The 16,260-nt window shown below is 37.7% G+C and overlaps 1 protein-coding gene across 10 annotated transcripts in view; it reads right to left on the reverse strand.

The window, feature by feature from the left end:
- Window positions 1-16,260, reverse strand: part of CACNA2D3 (calcium voltage-gated channel auxiliary subunit alpha2delta 3) — a 702,225-nt gene that overhangs the window by 27,469 nt on the left and 658,496 nt on the right. For 9 of the 10 annotated variants that reach the window (XM_043551412.1, XM_037904897.2, XM_037904896.2 and 6 more), the window contains 4 exons: window positions 13,248-13,323; window positions 8,849-8,901; window positions 7,168-7,223; window positions 1,748-1,859 (listed from right to left, as the gene is read on the reverse strand). In XM_043551412.1, the coding sequence (XP_043407347.1) occupies window positions 1,748-1,859; window positions 7,168-7,223; window positions 8,849-8,901; window positions 13,248-13,323 (297 nt within the window). Of the gene's footprint in view, window positions 1-1,747; window positions 1,860-7,167; window positions 7,224-8,848; window positions 8,902-13,247; window positions 13,324-16,260 lie in introns of those variants that run through there. The other variant, XR_006292226.1, reaches the window with a different exon arrangement.

Below are 16,260 nucleotides of genomic sequence, written 5' to 3' on the forward strand. Positions count from 1 at the left end.
CAATAGTTTCTTCATAACTAAATGATAACCAGAAATGAACTAGAAGTGAATACTCATTTCCAGCACGTCTTAAGTCTTCAAAAAGCTATGGGGTAATCAAAATGCACCCCTCAGCCCCAAGTTCTACAATATGGTTTGTAGCAGTTCTCATCCTTAATACAAAGGTGTAGCCCACAGGCTACAGGTTCCAGCATGAGATGATATGTCTTGATCCAAGTGGTCTGTGCTCAGATCAATATAGAATATTAAATTCTGAGACTTGCAATTTCCAACTTTGTAGTAAAGTTGAGTGATGTTGCAATCTTTTGTACTTTATAAAAATTAAAAAGATCTCTTAGGCTTCTGACATGTTATTAATTTGTCCCTAAGTATGTTAAAGGGTGGATGCCTCTGGCATACCGTCTGGCTGACCCCCCCACAATAAGTGTGTGAACCAAACACTTGACATTTCACTTGCTAGCTCCAACATAACATTGGCCATATTGCTGTGCTTCACCCTTTACAGTAAGAAAAATACATTTTTCAGATTCAGAAGTTTGTTCACTGTAACTAAACTGCCTTCACAAATGATCACTTTATAAATTATACCTCAGGGATTCACTCACTTTTTTTTTTTAAGATGTTCAGGTTATTACAAAGCATGTGTGTTGAAATGGGTTGAAATGAAAGTTTAGAGTGAAATCCTGCAAAACACCCATTGACTTCAATTGGGCCAGGATTTCACCCTTAGGTACTAACTGCATATTGGTTTAGGATGGAGGAAGAAGGTAATAACAATTTCTGTCCGAACCAAATAAATCAAAGGTGGTAGGAATTTTGATTGTACTAGTTCTTCTTGGTATTTCTGTGATAGAAAGGATACTACTGCAAATATTAATGTGTTTTGTGACAATGATCTCTCAGCATACCGAAAGTTAAATTAAACAACAGAAACCATCACTAAGTATACAAAATTAATATAATCATTTGCATAAACTATACTTCTGTTCAGGAACTGAGCGACATTCTAATGATAATATACTGTTAAGTGACATTTCTTATTATCGATTTAGAGAGACACTAATGCAATGAGCAAGCATATTGCTTTTGGGGGGGAAAGTTGGGACGAATTAATTTTCTTTGAAGTTCTTCTTTTAACCCTGGGAAGGACTCGTCTACTATCGTAATAGTACAAGCAACCAAGGGATGTCTAATGTGTGCCAGACTTGTCCATTGTCAGCTCAGCTTCCCAGCGCGAAAGCTTGGGAAAAGATCTTTACTCCTCTCCCATGCTTTTCAGCTTAACAACTCCAATATGGGGAGAGTGTTGGAGAGTCAAACAGAACAAACAGATACCACTGCACCAAAAGCCAGTGGAATTCCTACGTTGTTTTGCTTATAGGACAACTAACTGCCTTGACCTTTCATTTGTATGTAAATCAGTAAATAATTCTCCCTTTTTTAGGATATTGCACAAGTCTGGTCTCCAGTCGTTGACCTAAAACTTGTACCACTGCAAAGAACTTCTTCATTCACTAGAAGCCTGGACCAACCCAGCATTTTCTGGTACAGTATAATATCCCTTGCTTTAATTGCAGAACATTAACCCTTTATATGACTCCTACACTACTGATAGAAATGGCATCCAGTCATTGATGGATAAGACACACTGTAAAAGCTAGAACTGCATATACTTCAACATAAACTTAAAAATCTCAGTTTATCTGGTTTGTCACAATCCGTTGTATAAAAAATTGAAAGGGCTTACTTGAAACAGTCATCACAAGCAATGTTTCCCGTGGTCTCCTTTATCGTGCGTTCAGAAACAAATGCTGGATATTCAGTATCACAAGGCTCTAGGGTTTGTTTCAATCTCTGTGCTATAGGCATATAAAAATATCTTAATGTTACTTGGGAAGAACAGGCACACAAAAACTCTCAACAATGTGAGCTACTGTACCAAACAGCTTACAGTGAATGGAAATGTTACTCAGCTTCTGCCACCCTGTGATATTTCCTAGGCAGTGCAAAATGCTTTTTTTTAATTAACAAAAAACGCTTTTAGCTGGGGGATGTAATTTTGTAAGACATACACCTTATCATAGTTATTTGCGATTTACCCTTAGCCAAGCTAGTTTTTATTTATGGACAAGATCTTGTTTTCACACTATGGATAGACTCAAGCGAAACTAGCTGCTGCTTTTATGTTTCAAGTGTACACATCTACTTTCTAATTCTTCTTAATAATTGTATTTAAATGTATTTGCTGGAGTACCCCTAATTAAGGTACTGTACATTCAATTGAAGTCAGCATATCATTTCTGTGGAGGGTGACCCTCGAGACTTTGCATTGTCTCAAAACTCACAAAGAAAGGACATAGGGGACAAAAAAAAAAAAGATCTCACCAAGAAGTGATGCTCAGGTTTTCGGTGTCTTTTATCTCTGGCTTTTTCCCTCCCTAACATAATAATACTTAATTTTCCATAGCACTTTTCATCCATAGATCCCTCAAAGTGCTTTACATGGGAGAGTAAGTATCACTATTCCCATTTTACAGTTGGGAAAACTGAGGCACACAGCAGTGACATGACTTGTTCCTAGTCAAACCACAGGACAATGACAGAGCTGAGAATGACATGCAGGTCTCCTTACCCCCACTCTAGTGACTTATTCACTGGATCATATTTTACTCCTTATATGTGCAAACACAACTTCTAGACGTATCTTCAACTAATTGCTTTCTGGGGAAACTGGCTATCAATTATGTAAGGATAGATTACACTGAACAGGCTCATGGACTCCACAGTTTCTCCACTCAAGATCGTTTTAGAGCCAATGGTAAGCCTACTGCAGATCAGTCAGGGAATTATTGTAAAGTTGGGTTTGTAAGTCAAAGAAGACAGTAGGATATATCTCTCTGAACTATATTATTTTTTACATGCCAAACAAAAACAAATTTTCTCATATGCATCAAACTTAGGCGGGGTATTGTTGGAGGGAGATGAGAAGACAGGAAGAGGGGGAGATTAATATGATATGTCTCATCTTTTTTTATACAGGCACTTAGGCTCCTAAGTCGTGTTAGTGGTTTTGAAAACTTTACCTCTGGCCTGGACTACACTACAGAGTTAGGTCGATTGAAAGGCAGCTTATGCAGGGGTGCTGGAGGAATTTTTATAGTAGGGGTGTAGAGAGCTATTGAACCAAACTGTAAACCCTGTGTATAATGGAAACCACTTCAAGCCTGGGGGTATCGCAGCACCCCCAGTTCCAGCACCTATGAGCTTACGTCGACCTAACTATGTAAGTGTCCATACTACAATGGTGCTCCCGCCCATGTAAATTGCCCACTACGTCAACCTAATAACCCCACCTCCATGAGAGGAATAGCACTTAAGTGGGTGTAGTTCGGGTGATGCAGTGTTTATGTTACTTACATCACCTGTTGATGAGGGATTTGGGGGGGGGGGAAGAGAGCCCAAGGCTGGCTACCTTGAGGGACTGAGGGCGGGGAGGAGAGCCCAAGCCTGTCTGACTCCTGGCAAGGCATTAAGTGTGGGAGGAAATCCCTCACTGGGAGGCAGCAAGGCTCAGGCTCTCCTCACCTCCCCCAGTCCCTTACCAGGAGGTGGCCACAGTCCAGGCTGCCAGCCCTGGCACTGAGGCTCCCACCACCAGGGTGGGGGCTAGGGTGTCTCCAGCTGTCAACTCTGGGGTGGGGAGGTTCTGGCTGTCAGTGCCCCACTTCAGTCGGTGGAAGCGCTCCAGGTGAGGACACGTTCCGCTGACAGAAGGAGCTAGTGTGGATATGAGAAACCACAATAATGATTGCGGGGCTGTACATCAACCTAACTTAGGTCAACTTAATTTTGGAATGTAGAAAAGGCCTCTGTGTCTTGCACCGATGGAATCTGACTCTGTTTTACAGAGTGGGAAATATTTATCCACAGAAACCTGTGCATCATGCTTCATGAGTAAGATTTACATTTAAATAATTAAGGAGATTTGAGAATTACATTCATTTTACACTAGTCAGGAATTTATGATGGAAAAAATCTTTATAATCAAATATATGAAAACTAGAGGAGTGGGGGAATCACCTGACACTGTAGGGTTCTGCCTCTGTTAGGGACCACTTTATTGGGTCTGGCCACCTAGCTGAGGTTAACTGGCAAGGATCTGCACCATCCCCCCTTTCCTTCCTGTTCTCTCCATTTGGGATGGTGAATACCTGCTGCACCAGAGTGGTTGGTGTGATCCCCACCTATGATTCTGGAGCCCTACTCCGTCATGTCTCAACAGACCTAGGTAACAAAGAGGCTGCCAGAGATTGGAAAGTTTCAGATTTCTCTGGTCCCTTGATTGTGAGGCCCAAGGTTGAGGAAGCCACCTCCCGTTCACAATTCACAAGTGTGAGAGAGGTTACGGGGCTCCGTGATGCAGGTAGAAATATTTCTCCTACCATGAAGTTGATGAGCTGGCAGGTGTTTGGAGCAGGTTTTGTGTCAATAATAATGCACAAAATATACTTGTCATATTTTGGGCAGCAAGGAATTTTACCCTTGGAGGGACTGAAAATCACTATGATCTATGAGGTATTGTTAAGAAAGGCAAAGGAATTTGTTGCTACTGCGTGAGTTCTTTGGTTTTAATTGAGTGAGGTATATACATGTTCACTGTAACTCTCAATAGTACTAATGGGAGCAATGCTGTGGCATCTAAATAAGATCATACCTCAACATTTGCTTTTCGGAATACTTTTCCTTTCATTTGTCTTGGGTAATGGAAGCCAATTTCCAAATGACTGCCAGATCACCAAATTCTAATTAGATAAGCTAGTTATATAAAAGTGATAGCTTTCCAGTGAGCAGGAGCCCTATTCATTAAGGAAATGGAGCAGGTGAAGTGTATAATAACATGCAACATTTTTAGCTAAAATAGTCCCTCATTCACACTGTTGTTATTCAGTAAAGTAATGGTAAATTTTTGGTTGTGGGGGGGAAAATAAAATGGCAAGTTAATAATATTGGTGGTGTTTGGTATCTAGAACATACCTACAAACCAAAGCAGGTGTTTACCTACATAGACATTTAACAAAGAGAGGTACTAATTATAAAGTCATCTCTTCAAATGTGATGCATGCACCATTTGGATGGGCTGCATCAGGACTAGAGGTGGTAGGGTGACCAGACAGCAATGTGAAAAATCAGGACAGGGGGTGAGGGGTAAAAGTAACCTATATAAAAAAAGCCCCAAAAATCGGGACTGTCCCTATAAAATCAGGACATCTGGTCATGCTAAGAGGTGGGCAAATAACTGATTTTTTGGTTTTCTGGAAGTTCCAGAAAAATGGAAAAAAATCAGTTCAAACCAAACCAAAAATGAAAATTCAGAGTTTTTGGTAAATCAAAAACCAGACAGACACAAATTTTGTTTTGGGACAAAAGAAATATTTGGTTTCTGAGCATTTTAAGCCTTTTTTTAAAATAAAAACAAAGAGCTAGATTCACAAAACCAAAGCAGGGGATGGTGGTCCCCTTAACACAAATGGTTAGGGTACTCGCTTGGGATGTTTGAGACCCAGGTTTGAATCCCTGCTCCAGAACTAGTATTTGAATTCTTCCCCCATTCCAGGATGGCACCCTTACCACCAAGCTAGGGTATTCTGGGTCTCCCAGTGTCACATGCTGAAGCTGTTCAATTTCGTATAAAATACGTGATTAGTCATTGGGCCAGAGAGAACAAAGCGCTACAATCTGATAATTAGGCCACCCAGCTAGGATGATGGAGATCCAAGATCAAGTCCCTGTGCTAATGACCATTTAATTATTTATACAATGGAACAGCTTCAATAGGTGAGACTGAGAGAGATCCACCACAGAATACCCTCTAGTCTGGTGGTAAGGGCACTCACCTGGAATGTGGGAGACTCAGGTCTGAATCCCTGCTCCAGAGAAGGGAACTGAACCCATGTCTTCCCCTGTCCTAGGAGAATGCCTGAGCTACTAGGAGGAGGAGGAGGCAACAGAATCAAACCAGGATCAAAGGAATGCAAAAGATAAATGAAAGGTTACGTGTGCACCCCTTGCTCCTAAACTATGCTATCAGCAACTCAGGATCTGGGCCTTGAAATGGAGAATGTTTTAATTGTTATAGTGGCAAATGACAACCTAGTGTAATGATACCTAGTGTAATAAACAGTTTAATAACGCTATTCTTACTAATTATCATACAGCAATTCTGAAGTATCCAAAAGGATTAAAAAAAAATATAAGAGATGATCAAAACTAGAAATTTTCAGTCTGCAGGAAATTCTGACATTCTGATATTTGTTTTCATTCCAAATCAGAAAAAAATAAATGGCAAGTTCCCATGAAACAAAAAAGTTGACTTTTATTTTTTTTTAAAAACTGATTCCATAAAATCTAAACATTCGTTCCAGTTTCAACTTTGTTAGCACTTTTATAATCTATCATAATTTATAATAGACTATAAAATAAAATAAATTTTAAAATAAAGTCATTTTTAAACAACAAAAAATCAAAGCACTCTGTTCTGACAAGGTCAAAATGGAATATTTAGACCTTATCAAAATGTGGTTTTTTTTCAAGTTTTTTTCCTAAATGAAATTGTTAAATTAACATATTCCCACAGAATGTTTTGATTTTGATAAAACAGCATTTTCCAATAGAAAATAAATTCCATCAGAAAAATTTTGACCAGCTCTATACAATATGTGCTATAAACAGAATGAGGCTAATGGTGATACATTAAGCAGGAAGATTTTTTTGTTTTTAATTTAGAAAAGAAAAAAATATTAGAACAGGAAAAGTGCATCTTCTTTTATTGTATTCTGTTTTTTGTTTAAAATCACCTTCACAAAATCATCCTTAATATTATTTATATGTCACATGCATTTTAAGTTCTGCTTTTATGCTAATACATTGTAATTTCACTGCAGTATTAAAAATACACATAAGCACACACACACAGAGATATGGAAAATAACTGAGTCCTAAGCCATCATAATGAGGGCTGAAAGAGAATATAATATTGATGACAGACAAAAATTTACCATTAACAATATTAATATAGTAAATACAACACTTAATGTATGTTTTAATATTAAAAGTGCAATTAAATCTAGAATATTTTTCATTAGGGCCATAAGAACAGTTTACACTTACCTTTTGCTGTTAAATCTGAGTGCCACCAACTGCACAAATTAAATTCCACCAAGAACCTAAAGCAATGATCAAAATGTTTCATATTATTACATAGAACGTTTTCAAAATATTAGCTCTTTGTTCCGTCTTTAAAATGTCGGTAGGGTGATACCATTCATCCCATTTTAAAAAACAAACAAACAAGAAACTGATGTTCAAGCTGCTAGCATAACTCCTGAGTTATCTTTTGCTATTGTTATATTTTCTCTAGGCTTTATCTTGCCAGTGAAAACTTATTCTGAAATTAACACTATCGAGATATTGTAGCTACATCATTTTACAATCAAGAGCTTTTACATGAGAAAGCTCATTAAAATTCCCAGTGCATGGCAGCCCACAGCAATTTTACAGTTGACCATTATTTATAGTTATTCTTCATCATACAGAATATTTTGATTCTCTAGTAAAAAGCCATATGGTTAGAACTTTCCTGGCCATGATACAGAAATACAAATAAAATACTTTCTTATGCTTATTCAAGGATCCTAAATAATAAAATATTATTTTACTTCTAGCGGTAGAACAGACTTGATTAACCAGTGGCTAACTAGTTTTGGGGGGTTTTTTGGTCTATCTATCTATCGAGAAAATACACTAGCCCATGAAAATACACTGAAGGTCAACTGAAATGTATCAGCTTTTATTATAATGTGAAACCAACATTCAAAGTTAACCTTAATGACAAGATACTACAAATTTTCAAATTCAGAAGGGGAGAAGTGTGTTTCTTGCAATTTTTGATGTTGTTACAACCAGCAAGAAAATCTCATTTGTAATGTGATTTTTTTCTGATATTTACTTTGAGAGATGCATTTCAATTCTGCAGAGTGTTAATGGCCAATTAATTACAGTTTCCAAGATCATACTTCAAACTGTCTTTTCAAAAGCTCATAATACTTTTCAATTAAAACAAAATAGTTACGAGAAAAGATTGCTTCCTATTTACGGAGAGATTACATTTAAGCCTGAAATTGAGCTGTCTGAAAAGTACAATAATAAAACACACAGCTTAGAATATTCTAAGTGATTTGTTTACATAATAACACAAAACAGATTTTTTTAAAGCTCTCCTTCCTTTTGTGTGATTCTTCCCTGTGCTTTTTTAGGCAATAGGTCCAATTTCTTTCAAAAGTCCATGCCCACTAATGCATCATCTATGTTCGTTTAAAACATTGTGGGGATTAGATAAAGTCAACAATTAAATAACATGTGATAAGCACACCTTTATCTGGCGTAAGTTTTAAAGGGTCCAACTTATAGAATACTTTATGAAATCACAAAATAACACAATGAATCACTAAGACAGCGTGTTCTATTGACTACAGCCCACCCAAGCAGCACTAAAAACAGCCAGACATTCATGTTAAATTTAACAGTAACCACAATAATAAATTTGGTTTGCGTATTGCAAGCTGCTAGACTGCTAAGCAAAGACATAAGGATATAAGTGACAACCATGAATAACTTATTAAAAGCTGCAATTATACATTCCTATATTATATATTTTCTAAGACTTTTACACCAGAGATTTAATAATAAAGAAAAATGTTACTGAATTAATAACAATTTTTTTTAAAAATAATTCAGTATGTAGGACAAAAAAGTTAAAATATTCTTTAAATTCTTGACAAAATTTACTTACACGGCAAGTTCAGTCATTATCCATTTTACTGCGGCAAAGAAGGCATTATAAGGCTGAAGAGAAGCAATTCATTTAATAAAAAGGTAAAACATACAGTATTTGTACTGTAACTGAAGGCTTTATATAAAGACAATGGTATTTGAAACATATGGGTATCATGTCAAAAAGTAGCAGAGCTTTATCTAGGAGATTAAAAAGTAGATACAGTATCTCAATGGCAACATTTTAAAACATTCAAACTACACAGTCATGAAATGTGCTTTACAAGTAAAACAAACGTGATCCAGTGCAGGAGTTATCATTGAGAAACATGGAATTTCTGCAAATGATACTTAAATATTTTACCTCTAGGGGCTACTATTTCCTAGGCTAATGTGGAGGGAGTAGTACTGATAGATCACTTAAGTGTTTTCAATTGTAATTCACAGAGTTGCCTCTCTGCAATGTAAATCTCTATTCCTCACCTCACTGCCCTTCATTGTAATTGGGAGAGGAAAACTGACACAGCTTGAATTTACTTTTTGTATGTGAAGTCATCTGTGCCTTTCTGAAAGCCCAGCACTCGGGAATATTCAGAGTGTTAAAATATTTATTAATTTTCCCTATATTTTGTGGGAAATTAATTAAACTAATAATTCAATTATTTTTAAATGGAAGTAAATTGATAATTTTGATTTTTATTGTGTTTTATACATTTTAAATATTTTTCAAATAAAGTGTCAATAGGAATATTCATTTTGGGGGTAACCCATGCAGAATAATTAGTTTCCTGAAATCTGAAATACAGAAGTCCATCCTCTCACATATTTGTGCATAGATCTTTCAGCTCTGTAAGATGTTTTGAGTTCTTCTTGTGGATGCAAGAGCATCAAGGCATAACTTTGAGCATATGCATAGTCCCACTGACTATAATGGAACTACTCAAACGCTTGAAGTCATGCATATGCTTAAGAACCTTGCTGAATCAGCACCTTAATAAGGTCCCCATTGCAGTAACATCTGGAATACCTAGGCACAATGGAAAAAAGAATGGAATGTCAGCTTAAACTGTTTTATTTCTGATTTCTGGCAGGTGAGGAGGATGTTTAACTAAACAATGCCTTTTTTAAGAGCTTGGGGTCATGTTCTCCCCTAGGTGTATGCTGTGCAGAGAGAAACAGAACAACCCTCATCACACAGAGGATGCTATATACAGCATTTCCTCTCTTAGGGAAGGGGAATTTAAGATACAATTTACATGAGTTATTGTAGCTTTGAGCAGCAGCAACTTCCCAACTGAAGCTTTCAGAGACCACAGAGGGGGTTTTGCTACATGGCTGGTCAACCCACAGCCAACTGCAGTATAGTGTATGTGCCATCATGGCTAGAATGGGATGCTGAAGTGGTGCATATAACCTGAGACCAACAAGATCTTGACCTATGAAGGGCTGATTTATAGGGAAAAAAAATGAACTAAAGAGCTAAGTGATGACTAAAGGGGATAAGATAACCCTCTACCAGAGCTGGTCAGAAAATGAAATTTCCATTCAGTGGGAAATTCAGACAGTGCAAAAATTGTTTTAATTGGAAAATTCCATAGTTTCACACACAAAAAATAATCTGAAAATCCTTTATTCTGAAAAAATTGATTTTCCCTCATAATGTCGAATCACTTCATGTTGATAATGTCAAAACAATATAAAAATAAATACAATATTTTAACATAATATCAAAGAAAAACATGAATTAAGATGTTCTAACATTATCAAAACAATGTTTCAAAAGTTCTGAATTGAAATATTTTGATGCTGTTGAAATTTTGCCATATCATCAAAATGAAACAAGAAAAGTAAAATGTTATTCATTTAGATGTTTTCCTGGTGAAAATGTCATGGCAATTGACACTTTCCCATGAAATGTTTGATTTTGACTAAGCTGCATTTTCTGATGGAAAACTTGTTCTGACATTTTTTTAAACCAGCTGTACTGACTGCTGATATATATATGAAAGATCCTAACACCAAAGAGGGAGAGAAATCATTTAATGTCATGATCTTGCAAAGGGATCCACCTGGGTGGCCTTTATCCTTGCACAGGTCCCTTGTTAACACTGGTTTATTGGTTTGGCTCATGGAGGTATAATTTGAAGTTAGTGGGTGAAATTAAGATAAGGAAAAATCAGGCTGAATATCAGGAAAAAAACTTCTTTATTATGAGACCTATTTGGCTGTGGAATAATCCCATAAAGGAAGGGCCAAAAATCCCGTCACACTTGGGACTTTTAAAACTAACCATACTGTACAGAACAATCCTACACTGACAATGAGATAGACTGGGATGATCTATAGGTCTCTTGTCCATTTCTAACCTCTATTATTTTAATCCCATGGTCTACAGGCATATTCTACAAATCCTGACTGTGCGCCATCTCCTGCTTTGCACAGTCACTCCTCCTGAGTGGATGATATGGTGGAACGCTGTCTCTTTAAGACTTGTGCACAGTTCTAAACTTTCAACAGGGCCTCAAGACCAGCCTTACTTGTGCCTGCAATTGTACATATGTAATTCTGAGGTGGGAATATAGCACATATGTGAACATGAACAGTATTTGTCTGTGCAAATTGTATGGTAAGGTGCCTAACAGGCGATTTACATGTGCAAAGCTGTGGGCCAAGACACAAATGAGCTGCTTTTTAAAATCTGGCCTTAACGTCTCAGCCTGCATTTTCTTTACACTGTCACTGCCGTCATGATACTCGGAGATGGGTGAACCAGCAGAGATAAAATAAACTCCAAGTGAAGCTTTGCCCAGCCTTCAAAGTGAAACTGAAGTAAATCTCTTTTGGGAGTCCAAAAAAAAAATGGTTATCTTTGATAGAAAATGTTCACCACATGTCTCAGTATATGCCACAATTTTCCAGGAAAGGCTTTTCTTCCAATATTCCCAGTGTGACCAGAAATAGGGAGTAATGACTATCTCTTGCAAAAATGTCTGCTTTTGAGATATAATTTTTGCATACCAAAGAGGTTAGGATAGTACAGCTCCACATTCTGGGATGCTGATCCAGACTGAACTGACACCCTGCCTCCCCCCCCCCCAAAAACCTTTTTGATGTTTTTCCATTGCTGTTACTTTAAAGACATTTTATATCTCTCCTGCAAATCTGATTCAGAATATTCCATATCATTTAGCTGACATCTTACAACTTGATCCTGAAAACACTTACTGCTTTGCATAGTGCTATATAGTCCCAATATGATAGTAAGCGTCTCTAAGCTCAGGCCTTTGCTTGGAAATGTTGTATTCCATATCTTCAGGTATTTAAAAATATGTGGGCTCATGCAAATACATACATGCAAATGTTGTAAAATGCATATGATTATTCAACAAGGCATAAAAGTTATACATAGATATTTGGAAATCACCATAATATTTAAATATTTACCTAGCAGTGTAAGTAATTATGCTGACAGAACTATTAGGTTTAGCTTGTATATCTGTACTCAGGTACATTTAAAAAAAATCTGTGTAATAACTTTTTCTAGAGTCTATTATATCAGTGAATAGGGTCCTTCAGTTTTGCAATTACTTTGTGGCAGCCTTTATAGACACATTTTTTATGCTAAATACTAATAAATTTGGTTAAAAACAATTCATTTTGTAATATAAAAGAGATAATTCAACTATATACATCCAATCTAATGGTCCATTCTGGCTTTTAAAAAAAACTATGAATATTTTGTATTATAAAACACCCTAAAATTATTAACTGCAGCTCTGATCCTTTAATGACCAGAGGTCTGCTCACGTGGAACACATTTGACTTCACTCGGGTTCTGAGAAGGCACAGGAGTCTATATGCAGATCTAGGTTTAAGTGGTCAGTGAAATTCCACTTTAGAAAAATCAGTCTGTTGTTCAGTTTACTGCAGAAGTGCAAAACAAGGTGCAGAAAATATTAACTTGAAGGCTTTAACAAATCCAACCACCCTGTAATTAAAACCTCCCAAACCTTTTTTTTTTAACAAATTATATATTTTAAAATTCCAGATCTTTGCCTAAAGCAAATGTTTATAGTTAATTTAGAAAGTTATGAGAGTAGGTGTTCAAAATGGGACAAATAACATGCTGACAGACCCTTAGCATTAGTAGTGCTAGTGGAAAAAGCTACCGTACAAGAGTTTGGTCCTGCAAATACTTAAACACAGTGGATTTATGGATATAGAACCATTGTTCATATGGGATGGGATGGTACGATAAATGTAAGAGCTTTAATAGTTCAAATAGCAATAATAGGCTTGTGATAACTACAATCAAAATATTACATCATATATATAATTTGCAACAATTTTATATATATATTTGCAACAATTTTCTGGTGATTTTGTGGAAGGGTGCTCATAATGTTAACTATACTTACGTCCAGTAAGCTATGGGCACTGTCGCTACTCTCTTTGTTTGTTCTACACATGGCCTGGTAGTCATAAAGTGTAATTCTACAGAGAAGAACAGAAAACTGCTTGACTAAGAAGAAAACACACCAGTATAAAATGGTGAAATACAACAGGGTCTGCCCACAAAGTAGGCAGCAAAATAAAATTTAAAAGGGGGAGGGAAGGGGAGGGAGGGTCATTAAAATACATTCCAGACAAAGGAGCATAAAGGCAAGAAACACTGTAAAACTTCGTAAGGATTTTATCAGGCTGTGGGACAAAACGACGGCATAGTTGGGAGAAGAGAAAATAGGGAAGGGTACACATACAGTATAACAGATGGTGGGGTAAACTATGCAAGGAAAAGGAGACTATACATTCAACAGGATGCTTAAACAATTAGATTTTGATTCTGGACTGAGATCTGCACATTTAGCCCCAGAAAGCGAAACAACCTATGCATTTGAGGGGCTACTTGTACCACAACACTCTCTGTACCCTCAAAGGTGAAGTAAGACATCTCCACACATCTAGAGAGTCCACATACCAGTTATCCCCTCCAAGGGTTGTGGCTTCCCAAGAAGTGGGAGGTTGAAGCTCAGCGTATTCGCTATTTCGATATTCCAACCAGCATGAGTGTAACTGTGCTACTTTTTATGAGCGCAAAATATTCAATATGTATAGTGCTTGCTGTAATAAACAATTTATAGGAACCTCCTCAGATGCATAGTCAAAAGGGAGCTCTCTGCCATCTTTGACATAACTGAGAGATTTTGTGTAAAATCCAGCACTTAGAGACACGTGGAATTGTGACAATCTCTAAGAATGTGTCCACAGAACAATGAGTCAATTACACCCATCCACATAGATCGCTTTTAACATCTGTGACAGATGAAATATTGATTTTAATCATCATTTAATAAGTCATTACAAGTATGAATTAACAAACGTTACTCATGTAAATTAAACATTCATTTAATGGTTTCATCATCATAAGTATGAGAGAACACAAGTGGATGTGAATGGCTTATAAAAATGTGAAAGGGGACTGCAGTGTTCTCTAACATTTGGCATGCCTCTAAGTGAAATGAAAAGCACATCACACTCTAGGGTTAGGCCATAGGATGCCACAGTGGCATGTCAAAGCCAAAGAGCCAGCTAATGACACATTTTAACGTCACTCAGAAGCATTCTATACCATATACGTGAAATGTTGGCAATCCAAAGTGCAAATTGTTGCAGTCCATATTGTTAGGTAACTATATATAATCTAAATTTGTGACTGAAACTGTCACTAAGAGGTTCTGAGAATCATTCAAATGTTAGGTTTCAGAGTAGCAGCTGTGTTAGTCTGTATTCGCAAAAAGAAAAGGAGTACTTGGGGCACCTTAGAGACTAACAAATTTATTTGAGCATAAGCTTTCGTGAGCTACAGCTCACTTCATCGGATGCATTCAGTGGAAAATACAGTGGGGAGATTTATATACATAGAGAACATGAAACAATGAGTGTTACCATACACACTGTAAGGAAAGTGATCACTTAAGATGAGCTATTACCAGCAGGAGAGCCAGGGGAGGGGGAGGGGGGAGGGCGGAGAGAAAACCTTTTGTAGTGATAATCAAGGTGGGCCACTTCCAGCAGTTGACAAGAACGTCTGAGGAACAGTGATGTCACGGCAAACCTGGTGGCTGAACTTTGTCCTCACCCATAACTATTTCACATTTGGGGACAATGTATACCTTCAAATCAGCGGCACTGCTATGGGTACCCGCATGGCCCCACAGTATGCCAACATTTTTATGGCTGACTTAGAACAATGCTTCCTCAGCTCTCGTCCCCTAATGCCCCTACTCTACTTGCGCTACATTGATAACATCTTCATCATCTGGACCCATAGAAAAGAAGCCCTTGAGGAATTCCACCATGATTTCAACAATTTCCACCCCACCATCAACCTCAGCCTGGACCAGTCCACACAAGAGATCCACTTCCTGGACACTATGGTGCTAATAAGCGATGGTCACATAAACCCCACCCTATACCGGAAACATACTGACCACTATTCCTACCTACATGCCTCCAGCTTTCACCCAGACCACACAACACAATCCATTGTCTACAGCCAAGCTGTACGATACAACCACATTTCCTCCAACCCCTCAGACAGAGACAAACACCTACAAGATCTCTGTCAAGCATTCTTACAACTACAATACCCACCTGCTGAAGTGAAGAAACAGATTGAGAGAGCCAGAAGAGTACTCAGAAGTCACCTTCTGCAGGACAGGCCCAACAAAGAAAATAACAGAACGTCACTAGCCATCACCTTCAGCCCTCAACTAAAACCTCTCCAATGCATCATCAAGGATCTACAACCTATCCTGAAGGACGACCCATCACTCTCACAGATCTTGGGAGACAGGCCAGTCCTTGCTTTCAGACAGCCCCCCAACCTGAAGCAAATACTCACCAGCAACCACATACCACACAACAGAACCACTAACCCAGGAACCTACCCTTGCAATAAAGCCCGTTGCCAACTGTGTCCACATATCTATTCAGGGGACACCATCATAGGGCCTAATCACATCAGCCACACTATCAGAGGCTCGTTCACCTGCACATCTACCAATGTGATATATGCCATCATGTGCCAGCAGTGCCCCTCTGCCATGTACATTGGCCAAACTGGACAGTCTCTACGTAAAAGAATAAATGGACACAAATCAGACGTCAAGAATTATAACATTCAAAAACCAGTTGGAGAACACTTCAATCTCTCTGGTCACTCGATTACAGACCTAAAAGTGGCAATTCTTCAACAAAAAAATTTCAAAAACAGACTCCAACGAGAGACCGCTGAATTGGAATTAATTTGCAAACTCGATACAATTAACTTAGGCTTGAATAGAGACTGGGAGTGGATGGGTCATTACACAAAGTAAAACTATTTCCCCATGTTTATTCCCCCCCCCCCCCCGTTTCTCAGATGTTCTT

This window comes from Chelonia mydas, chromosome 7, assembly GCF_015237465.2.
Source record: "Chelonia mydas isolate rCheMyd1 chromosome 7, rCheMyd1.pri.v2, whole genome shotgun sequence".
NCBI lineage: Eukaryota > Metazoa > Chordata > Testudines > Cheloniidae > Chelonia > Chelonia mydas.